This window comes from Mytilus edulis, chromosome 3, assembly GCF_963676685.1.
Source record: "Mytilus edulis chromosome 3, xbMytEdul2.2, whole genome shotgun sequence".
Classification (NCBI taxonomy): domain Eukaryota; kingdom Metazoa; phylum Mollusca; class Bivalvia; order Mytilida; family Mytilidae; genus Mytilus; species Mytilus edulis.
This window is the reverse complement of record NC_092346.1, coordinates 6,402,777-6,426,633: the sequence shown is the minus strand read 5'-3', so window position 1 is coordinate 6,426,633 and position 23,857 is coordinate 6,402,777. Positions and strand designations below refer to the sequence as shown.

Sequence of the window (23,857 nt, the reverse complement as noted above, 5' to 3'; positions counted from 1 at the left end):
CAGCTGACAGAAGAATATTGATCCCAAAGGGAAAAATTACACATTCCACACGCATTAAGAGACTTTTGGTTACATCTAATTGATTGGTGTATATAATTTCCTATATTTTTTATGGATTGTTTCAAACTATTGATTAAAGTTGCTTACCTCTAAGACTATTACACTAATATCAATATATTATGGCCCAGCTTAATAACTTTTATATTTTTTTATCAGAAACACTGAATTTCATACACACGATAATTTTCAATTAAATTGTAATTGATATATATTATAATTTTCTTTACATTTTTTAAAATAAAAAAATATTTTTTTAGTGCTAGATATTTATTTGGTAGTTTCTCACAAGAACCTTAGTAAAAATTCAACAACTTTTAATTTCAAATGTTACTTTAATTGTAATTTTTTTACTCAGATATGAATTGAACAATATAAAAAGAACATTATTGACATATGGCCCTTTATACTATTGTAAAATCCAAACATTGTAGCGCACCACACAAATAAGCACTTCTCTTTCAAATCTCACCACTTCTCCCTATCAGTTTCAAAAAGAGAAGTCACTTCTCCCTATAATTCTGAAGTAGTGTGAGCCCTGAATTCAATGAGACACTATGTTTGGCTTGTAATTTCACCTTTCTATATATATTCAGAAAGAGCTAAATACAATGTACTGTATCATAATAAAAATCACTTCATAATGAACATGGTCTTGTTAGTTTCAAGTTGATGTGACTGTAAAATACCAAAATTTTAATCTGATAAAAGAAGGAGAGTTCAGAGATACAAACATGTGTACAGACATGGAAAAAATATTGGCACTCTTGTCTTTTACAATGTGTTAAATATGAAAAATGGCATTACAGTAAATGGACCACTTTCAAGTTTGTTTGCTTTACCATTAAAAAACATAGGTTTTAGTGAAAATCATATGTGCCTTTTAGGGCAGCATAACTTCTTCCCCATGTTGGGAGAGCAGTTGAAAAAAAATAATGCTGTATTGCCGAGTTATTTGACAAATTAAATTCTCATAATTGATAATCGGAAATTGCAATTAATTACCAATGGAACAGCTAATTGTGCATAATGAGGCTTTATAAACTTAAAAGTACAGGGATACATGCAACCTCCTCTATCTAGAATGATGTCATAAAAAGGATCTTGAGGACATTCCTTGAAAGTATTCTATTTCTACTAATGATTTAAAATGAATATACCAAAGACAGAACATCAGTCATCACTATTACATTCCTTGTCCTTTGAAATAAGCCTCTAGATTTCAAATTTTTGTCTTGAATATGCAAGAACTATGTGCCTTTGGACATACAGCGAATAACAATCAATCATTTCATTACATGTATTTACAACATTTATGATTGGGAAAAATAATAATATCTGATATCATTTTATATACTCTGACAACTGTAAGGGTAGAAATGCCCTTTAATGTCAGGCATAAAACAATCGTTTCTGGCTGCTATTTGCGCCATATTGGTTTAAAGTTTTCTGAGATTTCGTCAAAATTCCCTTTTTTTATTCGTCAAAGGTCTGAAATTATTCATTGTAAACAGCATTTTGGGGGAAGATAAGTCCCAATTTTTTTCTATTGTCTAAAAGTATCGTCATAAACCAAAATCTACCGTTATTATCATTCGGCAAAAATTTTACTGTTATTCGTCATTAATCTGTTAATGACACTTGACATCAAGTTGCCCTCATAACGACCCTCAGGCCTCACCTATAAGATCAGTTTGAAAGAATCAAAGTTTTACGATTTTTAGGTGCAATGACATTGGAATATAATAATTTTTCTTAAATGTTGCAGCAATATAAACACTAAATTTCTGCCTCAGACTCACTCACTCAGTCTGATGTCCGGCTGCAACAATTTTCATTATTTTGTACATCCAAAAACATTCAGTTTCTATTTTCATCATGGTGTATTTTCTGCAATATGTGAAGTGTATATATATGTGTCAAATTCTTTTACAAAATTACCGTATTTCTGTTTGATTTTATGGTAAATGCATATCTGGTAAGTCTCTTCTGGTAGGGTTTGGTCAGTCCAAAACAGAAGGGAGGTAATTTCAAAACTTCCGGTTACAGAATCGCTAAAGAACAAGATGGCTGCGCCCATAATTCAAGTTCGTGTAACTTTTAAATTAGCTTTTATATGTTGTTTGCGCAATTTCATTTGATAAATATCTCCAAAAGTGTTATTTCTAAGGTCAATTTATGTTTATTAACATAATTTCTTCTCCTTTCATTCTTGCAATATGTTAAACACGTTGTGTGATTATATTGGGAAGACGGTATCGGGTTATTTCGCCCCTATTATATATTCGCCCAAGATTGGCCCGTCCCAAGATCTTATTCGCCCTAGTTTTAATTGATAAAATATACTTAAGTATTTAGGTTTTAATGTATGTTGGCCTTTCAATGATCGACATTTGAACTCGCAATTAAGTTTGGTATGTTTCTCAAAAGCTGTTTTTACCAGGTTTTTTGTTTACACGAATTGTAGCTTGTGGAGACAGAATGGGCTATTCCAGAAATACCCCCCCCCCCCCCCCCCCTATGGAAGACATCAGTTGTAAAAAAAAATTCCATGGAAATATTTTTCATCATTGCCAAAATTTTCAGGAATTCCAGAATTTAAAATCATTACACTACTTAAAAATACTGGAATTTTCTTCATAATTCAGATTAGTCCAAATAATTATGACGTCTTGAAAGGCTATTATAATGACGTCGAAGTAAGGTGTCAAAGAAAAAAATTATAATAGCCTTTCAAGACGTCATAATTATTTGGACTAGATTCAGATTGCATCAAATTTTATTTAAATCTATTCACTGAAAACTCAATGTTACGTACATGTATATTATCTTATTTCCGTAAAGATACATCAGAATTGATTTGAAAATAAATCAGACAAATGAGTCACCTGTGTTTTTCTTGGAAGTGCAGTTGTCCAGTAAGTTCGCCCATGTGTAGTAGTAGTACACATGTATGGAGGACCGGTTTACTATAACTTAACCAACAAGAACATAAGGAAATGATGTTTTATTTATGGACCACTAAGATAAGAACTATAGAAGAACAAAATTTTAAAAAAATCAATTCAATATGACAAAGGAATTGGTGAAAAAGACGAATAAACCAAAAATGTAAAAAAAAATAAAAAATCTCAAGATCAGAAAATAAAGAAAAGTAAAAAAATATGATGTTAAAAAGATAAGAATGTCAACAGCATGGTTAGTATTATTCTCATAAGAGAATTATCATCATTCAGTATTCTGGCAGTTAAAGACACCATCATCCTTGTCAATGGGTTTGAAATCTGTGCAGTAAGTAGTGATTTTAATAAATAGCCCAAAATTTTATTTCATAGTCAATATATTTTATTTCTATTCAATAGAATCTAAAGTAAATCACCAAAATACAGAAAGCATTTTTCAAACTTGATCACGCATATTTCTTAAAGATACATGATCTTTATAAAGATTTTTTTAATTTTTGTTATTTTGGCTTCCATAGTTTTTAAAATTGAATTATCTGCCTTTGATGTAGATATGATGCAGTGTTCTCCCCAGGCCCTTAAAGGACCACGGGCCTGCGATGTATAATTTTCTACCGTGGTGGTATCGGTCTTGCCGCGATGTATAATTTTTCACTGTGGTGCTAAAATTATCGGTAAAAAAAATCATATAACGGTAAACCTTTCCGTGGGGTATAACATTTCAGATGAAAATTGACCAGTTCAAACCAGTTCAATCCAGTTCTGACAAGAAGATTGTTTACACCATGTGATCGATTTACCTTTTGAGGTTAACCTTGATGATTGGATTTAATCGATGTACATGATTCTTGTGTTTTAATTAATTAAGAGATCATAACTTAATGATCACAGACTTATGAGACTTTTGAGGGACAAGCAGACATTTGTTAATAAACTCTATTACTCCAGCCTTTGGTCATAAATGATTTGCGTATTTTTAAAATTTGAGTTACTTCCCCTGATTTAGCTTATTACAACAATGTGCTCCTAAAATATTATCCATCATTTGAAATAGAAATAAAGTACAAATTGAATGCAAAATTATATATATAAGGATGTTACCTCAAGGATAAAAACTTTCTTTGAATATACCAACAAAAATATATTGCAAATTATTTTTGACAATCATACTTTTATTAAAGCACAAACATTTTATATTAAATAGGTAGTATATCCTTTTATACATCTAATGACTGAGCTAGGGCAGTATGTTGATGAAAACATCCATTTCATATATATAGCTGAAGAGTATTAAATAATCAACTTTTACAAAATAAATTTACAATGATTGGAACTCAGCTAGACATGACAACCTGTCACAAGTGTCCACATAGATAATATAAGTATACTCTTCATGTCCATTATGAAGTAACACAATAATGATTTTAATAATAATTTTATTGATGTCTAAAGCTATGGAAAATAGTATTTAATTTACTAACGGTTCTACATTAAAATTTAATCTTGTTTAACGTTAATTGTTATGGTGTAATCTAACAAAAATGGGGAATGTGTAGTGTAACTATACAAGTATAAGGACAAAATTGGCTTGATCAAAGTATAAAAAGTGACTAGTTAGAGACTAAAAGTGCTTTCTGTTATTTATTCTTAAAAGATATTAAAGTATACAAACTGTTTGATTTACTTTTTTTACCAGTATTTTTTTTTACCCAAAGTCATACAGTAAACAAAACAAAAGACAAAAAGGTAATGGCACAAAAACTAACAAGAAGAAAAAATAAGCGATGCAACGCGACACAACATATTGTACAAATCATTTCGACACGAGTTACCCTGGTGCTATCCCAAAATCCTGGGGAGAACACTGTATGATGTAAACAAATGGTTTTCTTCGATGTAAAAATTATATAGTAGATGAAATTTATGCACCACTTAGGAAAGGGCATAATTATCAGATGGGCAGAGTTACAGACGTTTGTAATTACCAAACACCACTAGTTCAAGAAGAATTAAGAGTTGTTGATAAAAAACATCATCTGTGTGCAACATCAACCAAACTAGATTTGCAATCAAGAATAGTTATTTATTATTTGGATAAATAAAAAAAATCTTTGTCAAACGCCTTGATCATGTTGATTTTACATGAGATTTTCATTTCTTTCGCTAGACTAAGATAACTTCAAACGCTGACTTACTAAGGGAGATAACTGAAACATTGAGGGAAATTGGATGTTGTCCAAGATGCATACTGAGGTACATTGGGGAAAGACAAGGAGATGTTTACAGATTGACAACACAGGTAAATAAACAATGTAAAATATTGTTTACAGACAACACAGGTAAATAAACAATGTAAAGTACTGTTTACAGACAACACAGGTAAATAAACAATGTAAAATACTGTTTACAGACAACACAGGTAAATAAACAATGTAAAATACTGTTTACAGACAACACAGGTAAATAAACAATGTAAAATACTGTTTACAGACAACACAGGTAAATAAACAATGTAAAATATTGTTTACAGACAACACAGGTAAATAAACAATGTAAAATACTGTTTACAGACAACACAGGTAAATACACAATGTAAAATACTGTTTACAGACAACACAGGTAAATACACATATTGTTTACAAAATGATTAATGGTTAATATTTCTAAAGGGTACATCAAAAATTTATTATTGGTTTTAAAAGTTCTAAACAATTGGAAGTTCTAAAATGAAATGTCAAAAACAACAGACATAAGCTTAACATAACATAGGGTTTACTAAAGGCATGTTTCACTTTTTAGGAAATTGAGAAGATGGTTGAATCAATATTAAAGAAGGAAAATGTGTATCCATTAACTACGCCATGTCCAGTTTGTTTAGGTATACTACAGACATATATAGATGAAGAATTTCTACAGAAGGTATGTTTGTCATTCCTGTATTAAGTTGGATTTGTCTACAGAAGTTTAGGGCCTCGGTGGACTATTGGTCTAAATGGTTCATGTACTGTATCACCAGTTTGTCAACACTGAGGTTGTGAGTTTTGAACCTAGCCCATGGCAAGTGCATTTGTCTCAAATCTAGACTTGTCAGTTTTACTGCCAAAGGTTGATGGTTCTATCCATGCACTCTGGCTTCCTCCATCAATAAAAACTGGCCACCAGAATATAGCTTATATTGCTTGATTGCTGTTCACAACCAGCAATCAATTTATCTACATGCACATCGGTTTATACTTTTACTAAAATCACCCTTATTTTAACATGGTACATTTGTATTTGTATTGCATGAAAAAGGATAGTTTTAACTTTGTTTAGCTGGGGCAAAATATGTATAGATTTTTATTTTTTATTTCAAAATGATATAGCAAAAACAAACATTGTTGTGAACAAGCTCAGTCACTGTATTGTGCTCAAAAGTAAGGCCACATGATTGATCATCACATCTTATTTAGATTTCACAAAAAACACATTTGCTGATCTTATATTTTGGGAGAAAATTGTAAGATACTAATATTTTTTTATATTTTATAGATTAAAAATGCTGTAGAGAAAGATGATTATGAATTCAAGACCTTTATATGTTCACTGACAATACCAGTTTGTATTTTGGTTAGAGAGGTGAGGATGGAAATACATATTTATGAGTTAATTAAGATACTACAAGTATACACAAAGTTCTTAAATGAGGCAATAAAAAAAGAATAGGTTTGTTTGCCCTTACCCTACCTACCCAGAAAATAGCTGCCTACTCTAAATCTGTTATTGTCCCTGATGCGAAAAAGATTTTTTTTAATTAAACAGGCATGAAGACTAAAAAACATCTGACTCTTCAATTTTCTGTTTAATGAAGAAAAAAAAAAGTAAATTCCTACCTATCTACTGTCTGTCTCTACCTTTGGGCAGTGTTTGGGTCAAATAAATGATCTAGCAAAAAACAAGTAAAACATTGTACAATAAATGCTGAACATATTATTTCGTAAATATTTACATTTTCTTATGAGATATCTTGATGCAATTGGCTGGTTTATAGATCACATTCTCATTTGATTTTCTGATTATTTTTTTATTTTTATTTCAGCATTCTGTTTTAATACATTTACAAGACAAATTTAAGTAAGTGATTCCTATTTTGTATTATGAAGAATTATTTCTTATAAGTAAAGGTGTAATCAGAATATGCCAAACTATTGCTTTATCAAGAGTTTTATTTTTAAAAGTCCTTTCTATTTTAGTATCTACATCAATGGGTTCTGCATTTTGTGCAGCAGTTGTGTTATTTAGCAAAATATGTATAATTTCATTTAACCCTTTCGCCGATGAGTCCCGGTTTACCGGGATTCACGCTTCAGACAGCTGACGACGAGTCCCGTTTTACCGGGATCAGAATACATGTTTAAATTAAATTTTTATAAAGGACTTGAGCCAAATCTATTGATCAAACTTTACCTCTCTAACCCAAACTTTGAATTTAGAAAATTAATTACAAAACTTAGAATCAGTGACCATTCATTATTAATTGAAAAAGGAAGGCATTTTAAAATTCCTCGCGAAGAGAGTTTTTGCAAAAAAATGCAAAGTACTAGATGATGAGAGACATTGCTTAATAAATTGTTCTCATAATTCAAATATTAGATTAACATATTTTAATTGCATTAACAGAGAAAGTAATTCATTTTCTAATCTCACTGACAATGACAAAGTTATATATATACTTAACCCATCAACACCAACACAAGTGAATAAACTAGGATCCTTTATAAAAAAGTCAATGGAACTGAGGACAGGGGACCCTTTAATATTTACCTGAATTTGTGTATATATATTGAGTTACTTAGTTATTGTCTTTATTTGTTTTTGTTGTGTTATATGTCACAAACTGTATAGTTTATATGGCAATAAAACTTTGAATTGAATTTATATTTCCCGCTCAAAACAGTGCAAACATGAGTTATCTTTCTTTGATGAATACCCGGATGAAAGTGTAAACATGGCGCTTCCGTTTGTTGAAAACCGTGTCAAAATCAGAGGAAATTTACGGAATTTACGAGAATTTGAAATGAGGGAACATTTTTTTTGAAAGAATATGGAAGAATTGAAGCCAAACTAGTATACTTTTTTGACATAAAATGTCGTTTTATGTTCAAAACACTTGGGATGGACATCGTTCAGTGTGAGGAATTTGTACAGCCTCATCAAATTTTTCAAAACTTTGCCGTTTTGGGTTAAAAAATTACGATTTGGGGTCAAATAGCAGAATTTTGAGAATTTCACCTAGATAATGCCGAATAAAACTGTGAACATGGTGTTAGTGAATGAAATAAATACACAAATAACTACAAACAAGTTTTTATTGACATTTATTATGAAGATCTCCCACTTGAGCAATAGTAGCCAGGGAAGCCATCGTCTCAGAGTAGCTTCTGTCTGGGCAGCAATCGGTGAAAGGGTTAAATAAGTTAGAAGAATACCTTAATTGGCATTATGTCTTTTTATTGGTAAATTGCATATGTAAGTTAGATGAAAAATCTATAAAAATATCATCAATGTACATGTATTTGAAATATAAACAAGAGAGATAATTTATCTCTAAACAAATTTATACAAACTGTTTGAAATGTAAACAGGGGAGATAATTCATCCCAACATAAAGTGCATGTACATAAATGCATATTTGGATATGAAATTAGGTAATTTATATAAACATATATTATAGAATGGACTTAAGATCTGAAAGTTTCAATGCAATACATTTTATATTTAATTTAGTAACCAGGCCCGGGGGTTCGTTGGACTCATGAACTCGACTTTAACAGTCACAATTTGAACAAAACGTTTACTTTAACAGTGCTTATTTGATTTCAAGGGGGGGTTCTAGACCCCCCTGGCTACGGGTATGGTAACCATATTCCTTCTCTTTCTAATAAGAACTTAGTTATTGAATCTATACTGAAGTGATCTATAACAGCCTTTTTATGATAAATATAGAAATTAAAAAGAAACTAGGTTCAAACTTTTTCTAGCAAAACTTGGTAGATTGTCTTATACAAGTGTTATGCATCCTTTGCTCTCATTTTGTTTATTGAGCCTTCCATGCATCTTCTCCATAAAGGTGAACCTAATAAAAAGCTTAAAAGCATCAAATTTTAAAAAATGAATTTGGTTGACAGTTATAACAGTTCCTACTCTCTGTATTGTACAACTGAAATTCAGAGTTTTCATTTTACATTTTGTTGAATATTTTTCAGAGATGAATACGAAATTATGACATTGCAAGATTTTGTATCGATAAAAGAAGCCTGGAAGTTAAGGTGTGGTCCATTGTTATCTAATCTCATCAATGTTCCATTTGATCAAAAGGTAAGCAGACTACTAAGTTTGGTCTTATATTGTTGGGTTGCTGTTTTATTTGAGTTTATTGTACATTTAAGTTCAATATGAATTTAATTTAAAAACAAGTTTGACATAGCTGTGATGTTGTATATAAATAGATATAAGAAGATGTTGTATTAGTGCCAATGAAAAATTTCTTTATCCAAGCCATAATTTGTAAAAATAAACCGTTATAGATCAAGGTGCGTCCTTCAACAAAGAGCCTTGGATCTCACCAAACAGCAAGCTATAAAGGGCCTCAAAAAGGACCAGTGTAAAACTATTTTAAACAGGAAAACCAACAGTTAGAGTATGTTTGATCCTTCATGCTCTAATAATGTGATGTAATATATTTCAGAGTATGTTTGACATAGCTGTGTTGTTTAACTATGACCGATCAGACAAAGAATGTGCTTTCCTGTAAGTCAATTATTTATTAAATTTTTTTCAGAACCTGTTTTAATTTAAGAAATAATTGATGCAAGCTATATTTTTTGTAGTTTTAACATGGTAAGGCATTATATTCGTGATTGTGTAGGCTCTTCCATAAACCTCCCATTTTGTTTGTAAAGAAGCAAACGGCTGGCACTGTGATTTTTCAGAGGGAGGAGTTTGAACAGCCTGCATGAACGGTTGTCGTATCTAGGTCAAATATGTCTATTTCAGAATGCAACACATTACAGTCATAATAAATGAATAGTAACATCATGTCAGTATTTAAGAGTTTGAAAGTGTTTTAAAGTTAAGGAAATATATTAAATGCATGATAATTTGATAAAATTCTTTATTCTAAAGAAGTCAATATACACATGTGCAAACACATTTTATTGGATTTAGAGCATGGGTTTGTTCACAAAGCGAAAGAAGCATGTCATATTAGAATAAGAAATATGAGAATTTAAACTTACAACGTATTTTACTGATTTGTTCAACCAGTAATGCATTATGGGATAAACATTTTTTAATTTGATAAACTATATTACTTGAAACACAAAAAAAGAATTGTTAGAATGATAAAAAAAAATAACAATAAAAGTAAAACATTGAAAGAAAGGAGTCACTAAGGACAACATTTTTTTACTGATTCCAAATAATGTTATCTTTTTGTTTGCTGGTATAAAGTGATGTTAATTCTTTACTTCATTGAAATTCATAATAATGACTTTGGATAAAAAATATTAATTTGTTTTCAGTTCAGATGAGAAACCTGATATATTTATCAAAAGAAAAAGTAAAAACTTTAGGGTGAGTTTTCTAACAGAATAAATAGGGACATTTATTACCCTTATTTAAACCAAATAAATTATGCAGATCTATTTTTTTAAGACACAGTTCTTGAGTTATGTTCCATTAAAACGTTATAACGTACATGCAAGCAGGGGCATCATCTGTGTCCCATGGGCTCACTCCCCAATAATTTAGTATTACATCTAGGTCATTCAGCATAAATGAGGCTGTCAAACTATTTTAACATCTTACTTCAAATTTTTATTAAACATTTTGATACCTGAAATGTATGGGCAAATTCTCAAATTTGACAGTCATCTATAATATCTTTAGAATTAATGTATTACTATCTCTTGATCTCATATTTGTCATATTTAAAAATGTATTTTTTCAGAACCTTGATGAAACTTTCACCAGGAACAATGTTATAAAAGCTTTAGACAGTATGTCAGAAGATTTGTTTAAAAGGTAAGAAAAATCATCCTGTCTCATAAGATTTTTGTGAGATTTTGATTATAAAAAAGAAGATTTGGTATGATTGCCAATGAGACAACTGTTCACAGGAGACCAAATGACACAGAAATTAACAGCTATATTTCACTGCACAGCCTTCAACAATGAGCAAAGCTCATAACGCATAGTCAGATATAAAAGGCAGTGAAATGACAAATGCAAAACAATTCAAACGAGAAAGTTAATTAATGTACAAGAAATAAAAAAAAAACAAATATGTAACACACAGAAACAAACAACAACCACTCAATTACAGGCTGCTGACATGCACAAACATACAGAATGTGGGAGGGTTAAACATGTTTGCACAATCCTAAGATTGTTTGTCAATGTTCTGTTCTTCCTTTTTTGTAGTCTTGTTATCCAAGTAACAGTTTTATGTTATTTATAAACATACTGTTAAGGTGGTACCTAACACTACAGGGAGATAACTCTGTAAAGTCAGCTAAACGTTTTAATGACGTATTATTAAGGGAATATTAAGCTTCTCAATGATCAAAATAAGTGTTTGTCAAACTACTAAATAACCAGTGTAAATTTTCTGATTAAACAGTTGGTTCAAAATTTTTGAAATTTTAATATTTTTGTCAAAGGGTCAAAGTAAATACTTTGTCAAAATTTTAAGAAAATTAAACGAGCCAAATTAGATTTAGTTAAGGTGTTAAGTACCACCTTAAGTAGAAAAAACATACTATAGTCCCTAAAAAGAATAATCATGAAAAAATTCAATCTTGATTGTCAGCCACTTACGATGAAGGAAGACCCTTATATGATTTAATATTGTTTTTGTATAATTTTAGGTTGTATAAGACTCCACCATCACCACCTAAAAGTTCATGTAATTTTCTGGACATTAAATGTTCTCATGAACCAGTGTTTGTAGCAGGTATGTAGACTATATTTAAGTAAAGAGTTTTCTTATATGTCTTAAATGTATTAAGAGACATTCAAACTTTTGAAGACGAAACAAAAGTCTGGTGCAAATACAAAATTTCTATCCTGGCCACTTCATGGTATCTAAGCTGAGTTGGTTAATTGTTATTGAATATTTGTTACACAGATGAAGAGGGATGTGTTTAAGTTTTCATTTCAAACCACAATCCTGTCTGTTCATCGAATTATCATTTTCAATGAATTTTTTCTTAGCAAATGTGAAAATGAATGGTTCCAGAAAATTGGTTGATTTACAATATAAAAAAAAACTTTTACAGGTAGATATAACAAATACAGTCGAGAGCTGAGCCAGACACCATGGTTTATAGAGGGTAAAAGAAAAGGCGTGTCCTCAGTGGAAGAAGAAATTTGTAATCTTATCAAAAAGACGTTCAGATATGAAGGTACAAGGATTGTCTGTTTGCTTTATGGTATAGATTCAAAAATCATGTTATGACTACTATAAATTCAGAAATTAATGCAATGTTTTTATTTTTGATAAAAATGTGACAGGATTGTAATTGCAATAATTTAAACTCCCATTTTGAAATGACAATATCACAATTATAATGCATGCAATAATTTCTGAATTTACAGTATCCTATCTTTGAAAATAGGGGAGATGTCTGGATGGGGAAAATAGGGGGTGGTTTGTATATAACCAACTTGTATTGTTTTTCAAATAATCATGAACAGAAAGAAATTGGGTAGATTATATCAAAAGAGGCATTTTGGAATACCAATTGAATCAGCTCTATTTTATTAAAAAGGGTGTTGGAGGATAGATAAGGACTTTCAAAAATCATCTAAGAACCAACCTACATTCTTTGAAAATATTTTGACACTTCTTAGGTGCATAATGCCAAAAATGATCCATAACTTAAGTCCACAAATATAATTTCCCTTTCTACCCTCACATGTCCATTTTAATTGAATGGTCCTGACATATTATGAAACTTAAAATTACAACCTATTTTAGGGGTTTCAGTCTTAGTAAGTTTCCCCTCTTTATCTTAAATACCCCCTTTCCATTACTGTAGATTCAGAAATTATTATGTGCTTTATTATTGCGATTTTGTCTTTTAGACAAAAATGCTATTTTAATTTTTGCAATATTGAGAAAAATCCTGTTTAATTCATATAAAAAATTTCAAAATGCAAGTTAAAACAATTGTGATAATAACCCTATTACATTTTAAGCAGCACTAATTTCTGATTTTACAGTATATTTGAGCCATTTATATTAAACACAAGGAAGTTAAAGCAAGGAGTGTTTTGTAAAGAGTGAATTAAAAAAAATTCATTTAAAAGTAGGAGTATATATATAAAATTCAATCTTGTTTGATACACATGTGAAATAATCAGCTTTCGTATTTGTTGGTTTGAAAAATTATTGGGTTTATAAAATGAAATTTAAAGTTAGACTGTTTATTATCATTTCAGAAGGGAGATTTTCAGCCTCAGGTAGAGAGGATGTAGATGTGAGAATGTTAGGTTCAGGTAAATATCACTTCCTACTAAAGAGTTCTCTCCCTTTCAATAGTTTTATACAAGAATTGTCTTTCTTTGGTGCTTGTACTGTGGATTTTTTATAATTAGTGGTACCCCAATTTTCCTGGATTTTGCAGGTTCATGTGAACCCTGAATTTAAATGTTTAAGGAATTACAAACTTTCTATAGGCTTGAAGGCAGACTTTGGCAAACCACAAAATTAAATATCCGAGTAAATTTGAAGCCAACAAAGATATAGGTATACATACATAGAAAATAGAACATATTGAAAGAAAATAACACTTAATTCAAACCTTCGAAAATATGTCAATCAATTCTTTGCATAACTTAATGAAATTTAAAGAACAGAAAATTACTAATTCTTTGCACCCCATGAACAAACAAATTGGCCATGCACTACTTAGGATTTTTAGTCACTTGGCTTCAAAAACTGTGCAACTGATATCACTTTTAAATGTACAAACCTGAGAAAATATTGTGCACATTTTATCGAAAATCCCTTACTACTGATCAAAATGTGAGATTAAATTTAAATACAATGTACTGCAAATTGAAACATTTTATTTTTAGATGATGTTTTGATTGTTGTTTAATTAATTGGGTTTTATATTTACTTTTTATTTCAGGTCGGCCCTTTGTTGTAGAAATGATTAATCCAAGAAAAATTACAGTAACAGAAGAAGAAATGATATTGTTACAACATGTAGGTGTATCTAAGTTAGCTATGAAGTAACATTTAATACTTTTATTGATTTTCTAGCAATTGATCAGTTCTGTTTAAGATTGCTATATAACTATTTAAGAAATCATTTGCTGTTGAAATATGATTAGGTCCAGTGAAATAACTTGCATTTACCTCAGTTTTAGTTGAGTTATACCATCCATAGTGCTGAAGCTTTCATTTGATTCTAAAATAGCCCAAATATTTAACATATTTACCAAGTTACAGATATGCATAGGAAATGCTTCGTGTAAAATATGTACTTCTTTGGTTTGTCTTTTTCAATGGGTGGTATGTCATATCATAAAGTATATATTATTATACATTTTGTACTTCATGTCAAGATGCCAGATTTCTTTGGTTAATATGAAGGAGACAATTTGATTTATCCCATGGCAACTACTCTATTACCCTTCATGGATATGCTTGATCATATGTGCTCTTTGCTTAATAGGAATGACTGAGTGTATGAGACGTGAAATTTATTAAGTAGTAAATAACCAAACATGCAGTATAATAAAGTAAATAACCAAACATGCAGTATGATAAAGTAAATAACCAAACATGCAGTATGATAAAGTAAATAACCAAACATGCAGTATGATAAAGTAAATAACCAAACATGCAGTATGATAAAGTAAATAACCAAACTAAATAACCAAACATGCAGTATAATAAAGTAAATAACCAAACATGCAGTATAATAAAGTAAATAACCAAACATGCAGTATGATAAAGTAAATAAACAAACATGCAGTCTAATAAAGTAAATAACCAAACATGCAGTATGATAAAGTAAATAACCAAACATGCAGTATGATAAAGTAAATAACCAAACATGCAGTATGATAAAGTAAATAACCAAACATGCAGTATAATAAAGTAAATAACCAAACATGCAGCAGTCTAATAAAGTAAATAACCAAACATGCAGTATAATAAAGTAAATAGCCAAACATGCAGTATGATAAAGTAAATAACCAAACATGCAGTCTAATAAAGTAAATAACCGAACATGCAGTCTAATAAAGTAAATAACCAAACATGCAGCAGTCTAATAAAGTAAATAACCAAACATGCAGTTTGATAAAGTAAATAACCAAACATGCAGTCTAATAAAGTAAATAACCAAACATGCAGTCTAATAAAGTAAATAACCAAACTAAATAACCAAACATGCAGTATGATAAAGTAAATAACCAAACATGCAGTTTGATAAACTAAATAACCAAACATGCAGTTTGATAAAGTAAATAACCAAACATGCAGTCTAATAAAGTAAATAACCAAACATGCAGTATGCTAAAGTAAATAACCAAACATGCAGTCTTATAAAGTAAATAACCAAACTAAATAACCAAACATGCAGTATGATAAAGTAAATAACCAAACTAAATAACCAAACATGCAGTCTAATAAAGTAAATAACCAAAACATGCAGTCTAATAAAGTAAATAACCAAACTAAATAACCAAACATGCAGTATAATAAAGTAAATAGCCAAACATGCAGTATGATAAAGTAAATAACCAAACATGCAGTCTGATAAAGTAAATAACCAAACATGCAGTTTGATAAAGTAAATAACCAAACATGCAGTCTAATAAAGTAAATAACCAAACATGCAGTATGATAAAGTAAATAGCCAAACATGCAGTATGATAAGGTAAATAACCAAACATGCAGTCTAATAAAGTAAATAACCAAACATGCAGTTTGATAAAGTAAATAACCAAACATGCAGTCTAATAAAGTAAATAACCAAACATGCAGTATGCTAAAGTAAATAACCAAACATGCAGTCTAATAAAGTAAATAACCAAAACATGCAGTCTAATAAAGTAAATAACCAAACTAAATAACCAAACATGCAGTATAATAAAGTAAATAGCCAAACATGCAGTATGATAAAGTAAATAACCAAACATGCAGTCTAATAAAGTAAATAACCGAACATGCAGTCTAATAAAGTAAATAACCAAACATGCAGCAGTCTAATAAAGTAAATAACCAAACATGCAGTATGATAAAGTAAATAACCAAACATGCAGTATGATAAAGTAAATAACCAAACATGCAGTCTAATAAAGTAAATAACCAAACATGCAGTTTGATAAAGTAAATAACCAAACATGCAGTCTGATAAAGTAAATAACCAAACATGCAGTCTAATAAAGTAAATAACCAAACATGCAGTCTAATAAAGTAAATAACCAAACATGCAGTTTGATAAAGTAAATAACCAAATATGCAGTATGATAAAGTAAATAACCAAACATGCAGTCTAATAAAGTAAATAACCAAACATGCAGTCTAATAAAGTAAATAACCAAACTAAATAACCAAACATGCAGTATAATAAAGTAAATAACCGAACATGCAGTATGATAAAGTAAATAACCAAACATGCAGTCTAATAAGTAAATAACCAAACTAAATAACCAAACATGCAGTATGATAAAGTAAATAACCGAACATGCAGTATGATAAAGTAAATAACCAAACATGCAGTCTAATAAAGTAAATAACCAAACATGCAGTCTAATAAAGTAAATAACCAAACATGCAGTCTAATAAAGTAAATAACCAAACTAAATAACCAAACATGCAGTATGATAAAGTAAATAACCAAACTAAATAACCAAACATGCAGTATGATAAAGTAAATAACCAAACTAAATAACCAAACATGCAGTATGATAAAGTAAATAACCAAACTAAATAACCAAACATGCAGTATGATAAAGTAAATAACCAAACTAAATAACCAAACATGCAGTATGATAAAGTAAATAACCAAACTAAATAACCAAACATGCAGTATGATAAAGTAAATAACCAAACTAAATAACCAAACATGCAGTATGATAAAGTAAATAACCAAGCATGCAGTATGATAAAGTAAATAACCAAACTAAATAACCAAACATGCAGTATGATAAAGTAAATAACCAAACATGCAGTCTAATAAAGTAAATAACCAAACATGCAGTATGATAAAGTAAATAACCAAACATGCAGTATGATAAAGTAAATAACCAAACATGCAGTCTAATAAAGTAAATAACCAAACATGCAGTATGATAAAGTAAATAACCAAACATGCAGTATGATAAAGTAAATAACCAAACATGCAGTATGATAAAGTAAATAACCAAACATGCAGTCTAATAAAGGAAATAACCCAAAGCTTAAAGGGTGATAGAGCAGATTGTTACCCTTTGAAAAGGCATTGTTAACCTTTGCTTTGCTGCAGTTAACAATGTTTTCTCAGGGTAACAATCAGCTCTATTATCCACTCAGCTATGTTTTATCTATATAATGTCATATTATTTTGTTTATTTAATTTTCAGGAAATCAACAAAAATTCCACAGATGTGAAAGTTCAAGATCTACAGATTGTTTCAAAGTAAGGTACTGCATTAACCTTACCTCATTATGGGACCATTTAGTGAAATTATCTTGGAGACAATTAAGTAAAAAACTTGTTTCAAGAGCTGTTATTTCTTTAATTTTTACGAAACATTTATTGACATGAAACTAAAAAATCACATATAAATATTTAAAGAAGATGAGTTATGAGTGCCAATGAGACAACTTCCAATCCTAGTCACAATTTATATAAAGTAAACAACTATAGGTCAAAGTATGGCCTTCAAGACAGAGCCTTGGCTCACACCAAACAGCAAGCTATAAAGTAACATTTACATGAAAAGTTTCAAAGTCTGCTGTTAAAAGGTTTAAATCAGAGATAAAATGTCCACAAAAATACAAATTTGAATCTTAGTAAAATAATTAGAAAATATGTTAGTAGTTTTTGTTACTGAAAAATAATCTTCAGAAGTTAACTTATTTTAGTCACAAAATAAATGATGTATTTACTATATAATTTAAAGTGAACATTTGTTTTTACAGAGAAGAAACAAACAATCTAAAGGAAGGAGAAATGGAAAAGACCAAATGTTACTCAGCGTTGTGTTGGGCTGCTGAACCTCTCACAGCTGATAAACTATTAAAATTAGATTCTATCAAGGTTTGTTGGATTAAGATATGCTTATAATACATGTGACAATAAATTAAGGTAGAAGTTTGATAAAATTTAATAAGGCCTCTGTGACTGACTGGTCTATGTAGTTTCAACTGCTGGACCTCTTACTGCTGATAAATTGTTAAAATTAGATTCTATTATGGTATGTTGGGTTAGAATATGCTATATATATACATGTATATGTGACAAAAAATTTAGGTAGAAGTTTTATTAATTTTATGGGGCCTCAGTGACCTAGTTTCAACTACTTTAACACTGTGGTCGTGAGTTCGAACCCTCATGTGACAGGTGTGCTCAAATCCAATCTTTATTTACAACCAACAAAAAAGTGACTTCCACAATATAGGCACTTTTTCTGAAAGTGGCCTTAATTACAATCAATCAATTAATTGATCAATAGTCAATTTTATACATTTTTCATATAATTATAGTTATATTAACAAAAAAACATTTTTATTGAGATTCTTTATTAAAACCTAAATTTCAAAAGAAGCTTATGCAATAAACATTAAGCAACAGTCTGTATTTGTGTTGGTATGTCTTATATGTCTTTAAGGATGAATCAAAGGAGGTTTGTGTCGATAAATTTGTAAGGCAAGGGTTTCTAAATTTGTACATTAACAGATTTCTATGTTATTTTATATGAACATTTTGGTTAAGTTAACATAAGTTAGAATCTGAGTCAGGGTCATTTTTCTGCACAGAATCCCTTTTAACCACAGAAACAGTCTGGTAAATTTAAACCAGCTATCACACCTGTTGCAAGTTTACACATATTGCATCTTAATTTGTTATTCACTAAAACATAGTAGATGTTTGCTATGGAAATAATTCGTTTAGTGGTATTTATTTGAAATTCTATTCTTATTTCCTTACAGGATTTGGTCATGCAGCAAAAGACACCAATAAGAGTCCTACACAGGTATGTTCAAGGACTTAAAATTGAGATCGCAAGTTGACAATTATCCTATCCTCTGTCTATGAATCATAAGCTGCACTTATAGTTGTTGTCCATTCGTTTGATGTGTTTAAGCTTTTGATTTTTCCATTTGATTAGGGACTTTCTGTTTTGAATTTCCTTGGAAATCAGAATTTTTGTGATTTTTTTTTCTTAACCCTTTCACCGATTGCTGCCCAGACAGAAGCTACTCTGAGACGATGGCTTCCCTGGCTCAAGTGGGAGATCTTCATAATAAATGTCAATACAAACTTATTTGAAGTTATTTGTGTATTTATTTCATTCACCAACACCATGTTCACAGTTTTATTCATGTTTTGATAATTTTTTCCTCTTAAAATATTCAAATTTTCAAATTTTCTGCATTATCTAGGTGAAATTCTCAAAATTCTGCTCTTTGACCCCAAATCGTAATTTTTTAACCCAAAATGGCAAACTTTTGAAAAATTTTATGAAGCTGTACAAATTCCTCACACTGAACGATGTCCATTCCAAGTGTTTTGTACATAAAACGACATTTTATGTCAAAAAAGTATACTAGTTTGGCTTCAATTCTTCCATATTCTTTCAAAAAAAATGTTCCCTCATTTCAAATTCTCGTAAATTCCGTAAATTTCCTCTGATTTTGACACGGTTTTCAACAAACGGAAGCGCCATGTTTACACTTTCATCCGGGTATTCATCAAAGAAAGATAACTCATGTTTGCACTGTTTTGAGCGGGAAATATAAAACATGTATTCTGATCCCGGTAAAACGGGACTCGTCGTCAGCTGTCTGAAGCGTGAATCCCGGTAAACCGGGACTCATCGGCGAAAGGGTTAAAGAAGCTTCATATTTAAAAGTATTCTATGTAGAAAAAAAAACAAGAAAAAAAAACTTAGATACCCCCATTCCAGTGTCTACTCATTGAAACGAGATGAATGTTCTGTTCTGTTATATTTTTTTTATTAAATTACATTTAACTATTAATGTCATTCATTTAACAGTCATGGAAGCCAAGAACTGTAGAAATTGCACAATTTTAGATAGCATATTAGTTTCCTAGCTACATTCAATTTGCACCAAAAATATCTTCTTAAGATATATATTCTCCTAGCAGGAAAATGTCTAATAATTTTAAGACTAAAACTATTGAACTATTCACAACTAAAGATTCACAAGTTTGAAATGCTCATAAAACATTGTTTCTCTGTGTAAATACATAATAGTATACTTTTTCTGTTTATAGACGACCACTAGCCACTAGAGAAAGGACTGTTCACAGTATGTCTGCCAAGTTACAAGATGACCATCATTTTATACTTCTTCTCAATACTCAAGCAGGAACGTATCCTTTACATTAGTCAAGCTATATGTACACTAACTTTCATCACACTTTAGAAGCTAAAGAATTGTAGAAATCAAGTTGAGTAAAACATCATTGGGGTTTAAAAATTCATTAAATTAGTTGGAAAGATAGTTCTATTTTAAAAGGATCACTTAAAACACCTGTTCATTTCTCCTACAGAGTTATGTCCCATTGAATGCCTACCTGTAAGGATTATCTTCTGAAATCAGCAACAGATAAAGTACCACTTATCCAGTAATAGATTTGTGCATTGGAAACCAAATTTGGTTTAAGTTGTATCTTTGTTATGGATACCTTTATATATACATATTTGAATAACTGCAAATTCATAACCATTTGTTGGGTGCTTAGACTAATAGTTTAGTGGATTTATTGGGCAAAGATTAACAAATTTAAATCACTTACAAATTTCCTGTTGGCGTGCATGCATAATTTGTGATATCCACAAAAAAAATACTTTCCAGTATCAACAAAAATTAGTACTCACTCAATAAAGAGATAAATGAGTTCACAATAGATATTTGATTTTAGCTTGATTGAATTAGTTTCTTCTAGAAAGTTGCTAGTTTATTTTATATTTATTATCTAAATAAAATTATGTGACCCTGTTTGTATTGAAAGTTACCCAACCAGGGAACATAATTCATTGAGAATCTTATTAAAAAGTACATTTTCTACATTACAATATTTTTTCCTCAAAAACAGCTAGGCTTGTTTAAGTCATACAAGAAATAATCATTCACAAGTATCATACCTGCCAACTGTCACTATTTGCAGGGGATTTCCCCCAGGGAGGCTCCCAAATTGAAATTTTTAAAGAGCAATTGTGTCCACAATTTTAACAAAACAATTAATTTTACAATAAATTGAGGCATATAAAAGTATGAAGAAGCCAAAAAACAACATGAAGGTTTTTTAGGAGTATGGCAGCCATCTTTCACGCAAAACCCCCATGGGCATTTTGAAAACTTGGCAGGTATGAAGTATTCAATATAATGTATACTAGATCAATAATTGTCACCCTCGTAAAAGCCAAATAGTTTCACCTCGAACATACTGTTTATATCATGGATTGTTTCCTTAACTGCATATAGATATATAAAAGAATTTGTGCATGGAGATTTTGGTAGATCAACACCCAACATGTGTACTTTACTGGACATGGAGTGTGATATATTAACTTTAGATGTAGAGGTATTGTATTAGTAATTGATTCAGTAATTAATGCAATTTATTTATTTACTCAAAAAATGAGACTGGAAAGTGTGATCAGTCCTGATACTTTTTATACTCCTCTACAATACAAAAAAAAAACATTTATGTTTTATAATTTCTGGTCTGTGATATATAAGTTGGTTCATTCTTTGTCCATTTGTCCATCTGTCCTGTATCAGATTAAAGTTTCAGGTCAAATATAAAAATAAGAAGATGTGGTATGATTGCCAATGAGACAACTCTCCACAAGAGACCAAATGACATAGGTCACTGTATGGCTTTCAACAACGAGCAAAACCCATATCTCATAGACAGCTATAAAAGGTCTGGAAATGACAAATGTAAACAATTCAAATGAGAATTAGTCAAAGTATTTTTTTATTAATGAAGTTGTGGTCACATCAAATTAAAACTAGGTACACCTGTTCTACTTACGATTGAAATGCAAAATTAGATTTAACCCTATTTCATGTGTACGGAACTTAGAAATATATAATGAGCATGGCATCATATGGACAGATTCTTGTTTAAAGCTATATAATACTATATCTTAAATTCTTATTTCTGTTACTGACTGACATACAGAAACATATGTGCTTTGTCGGATAGAAATTAAGTTTGTTTGCAGTATGGGTTCAGGGAAAAAACTTGCAACCAATGTTCTTTTCTTTTCAGTCTGTAGAGTTGGAATGGCCAAAAAGATTAGAGAATAACCACACAAATGATGAACATTAGTCATATTTAATACTAATTTTTAAATTTCATTAAAAATAAAGTAAAAATGAATGAAATAGTTTATTCCAATCTTATTACTGTACATCAGATTTATATCATGGAAGAAAAGGATATGAAGTTTCTAGTGTTGTTGCAAACAATTTTGCTGTTCTTCATCTAAAAGTCACAATGAGGATTTCAACATACAGCAAAGGTTAACTCCTTATAACACCAGAGATTACCTCAGTTTTTGGTGGGGTTTGTGTTGCTTAGTCTTTGTTTTCTGTGTTGTGTTTTGTGAACTGTTGTTTGTCTTTTTCTATCTTAATACCAATGCACTTATAATGTTTTAAATTGAAGAACTTATTAAACTGTAAGGCAAACAAGTTCAATTCCAGTAATGGAACAATTGTTCGTTTGTGATCCTTTGAACTAGATAGCCTACAGATTCATTGCAATATAGTCTTGACAAGTCAGAGACCTATGTTTCAGATGGCATTAGTTTTAGTGTAATTTAATCCTGAAAAATTTATTGGTCCATGTACCTCATCAGTCAGGATTCTACTTCGTCAAAATTATCTCCCCATTACGCCAGTTCATTTTCACAATCGTAGAAATGGAAGCCATTGTAGGGATGACGCGCTGCCAATTTTTCTCTCAGAAACCGATAAATTTAGTTAATGATCTTGTCTGTCTGCATTGATTCAACTTAAAACTATTGTCTGATCGGTTGTCAGGTGGAATTTTCGAAAATTCATAAACATTTATAAAAATTCTAATTAAATATTTCGTGGAAGGGCAGACTAGATTTTTTTAGCGGTTGAAGACTATAAACCCTGGTTATCACACACAAAAAATTATAATTGTTCGAAGATATGCATTTTCATCATCCAACTTGAAAGACTGTCGTCATATTCGAACACACCTACTCTGTTTTTGTGATTCATTAGATAGGTATTTCACTTGACCCATATATTTCATCTTTTAGTACTGTGATTTTTTTATGTTATAAAGTCAGCCTGTAGCTTTGAAATATTCTTACTTTGTACGATATCAAGACAAAATATTCAACTCAAACACGCCCTAATATTAAAAGGTGCACTCGATTTTTCTCTTTTCGTTAAATTGTTACCCATTTTTTGGAATTTTTTCTTGAGTCACATAATGGAAGGGCAGACAGGAAAATTACTGAACTAATAGATTTATATGTTTTCTGTCCATGGTAAATTTTTTAATTAAATCGGATCTTATGCGTTTTCTACATCCAACTTGAAAGAT

The 23,857-nt window shown here is 30.2% G+C and overlaps 2 protein-coding genes across 5 annotated transcripts in view; one reads left to right on the top strand and one right to left on the bottom strand.

The window, feature by feature from the left end:
• LOC139514132 (ral GTPase-activating protein subunit beta-like) overlaps positions 1-2,113 on the bottom strand; it is a 50,125-nt gene extending 48,012 nt beyond the window's left edge. Inside the window, exon 1 of one of the 4 annotated variants that reach the window (XM_071302890.1) lies at positions 1,999-2,113. The gene's annotated coding sequence lies outside the window, so the exon portion shown is untranslated. The remainder of the gene's footprint in view (positions 1-1,998) is intronic. The other 3 variants (XM_071302894.1, XM_071302891.1, XM_071302892.1) reach the window with 3 other exon arrangements.
• LOC139514140 (tRNA pseudouridine synthase Pus10-like) lies at positions 2,082-22,659 on the top strand. Its single transcript, XM_071302916.1, has 19 exons — positions 2,082-2,144; positions 5,188-5,319; positions 5,820-5,939; positions 6,552-6,638; positions 7,099-7,133; positions 9,266-9,377; positions 9,748-9,809; positions 10,583-10,634; positions 11,011-11,084; positions 11,930-12,015; positions 12,341-12,466; positions 13,506-13,562; positions 14,201-14,277; positions 17,649-17,704; positions 18,211-18,328; positions 19,222-19,265; positions 20,531-20,629; positions 21,745-21,844; positions 22,541-22,659. Exons 1-19 carry the CDS (start codon positions 2,124-2,126, stop codon positions 22,598-22,600), a joined length of 1,518 nt encoding a protein of 505 aa, XP_071159017.1. The 5' UTR covers positions 2,082-2,123; the 3' UTR covers positions 22,601-22,659.
• The last annotated feature ends 1,198 nt before the right edge of the window (positions 22,660-23,857 follow it).

Bases quoted from the DNA above. Each gene is read 5' to 3' on its own strand.
- LOC139514140 (XM_071302916.1), top strand. From the start codon at position 2,124: ATGGCTGCGCCCATAATTCAA. The intron at 5,320-5,819 runs GTAAATAAACAA...TTCACTTTTTAG, and splicing joins TTTACAGATTGACAACACAG to GAAATTGAGAAGATGGTTGA. The intron at 14,278-17,648 runs GTAGGTGTATCT...TTTAATTTTCAG, and splicing joins AAATGATATTGTTACAACAT to GAAATCAACAAAAATTCCAC.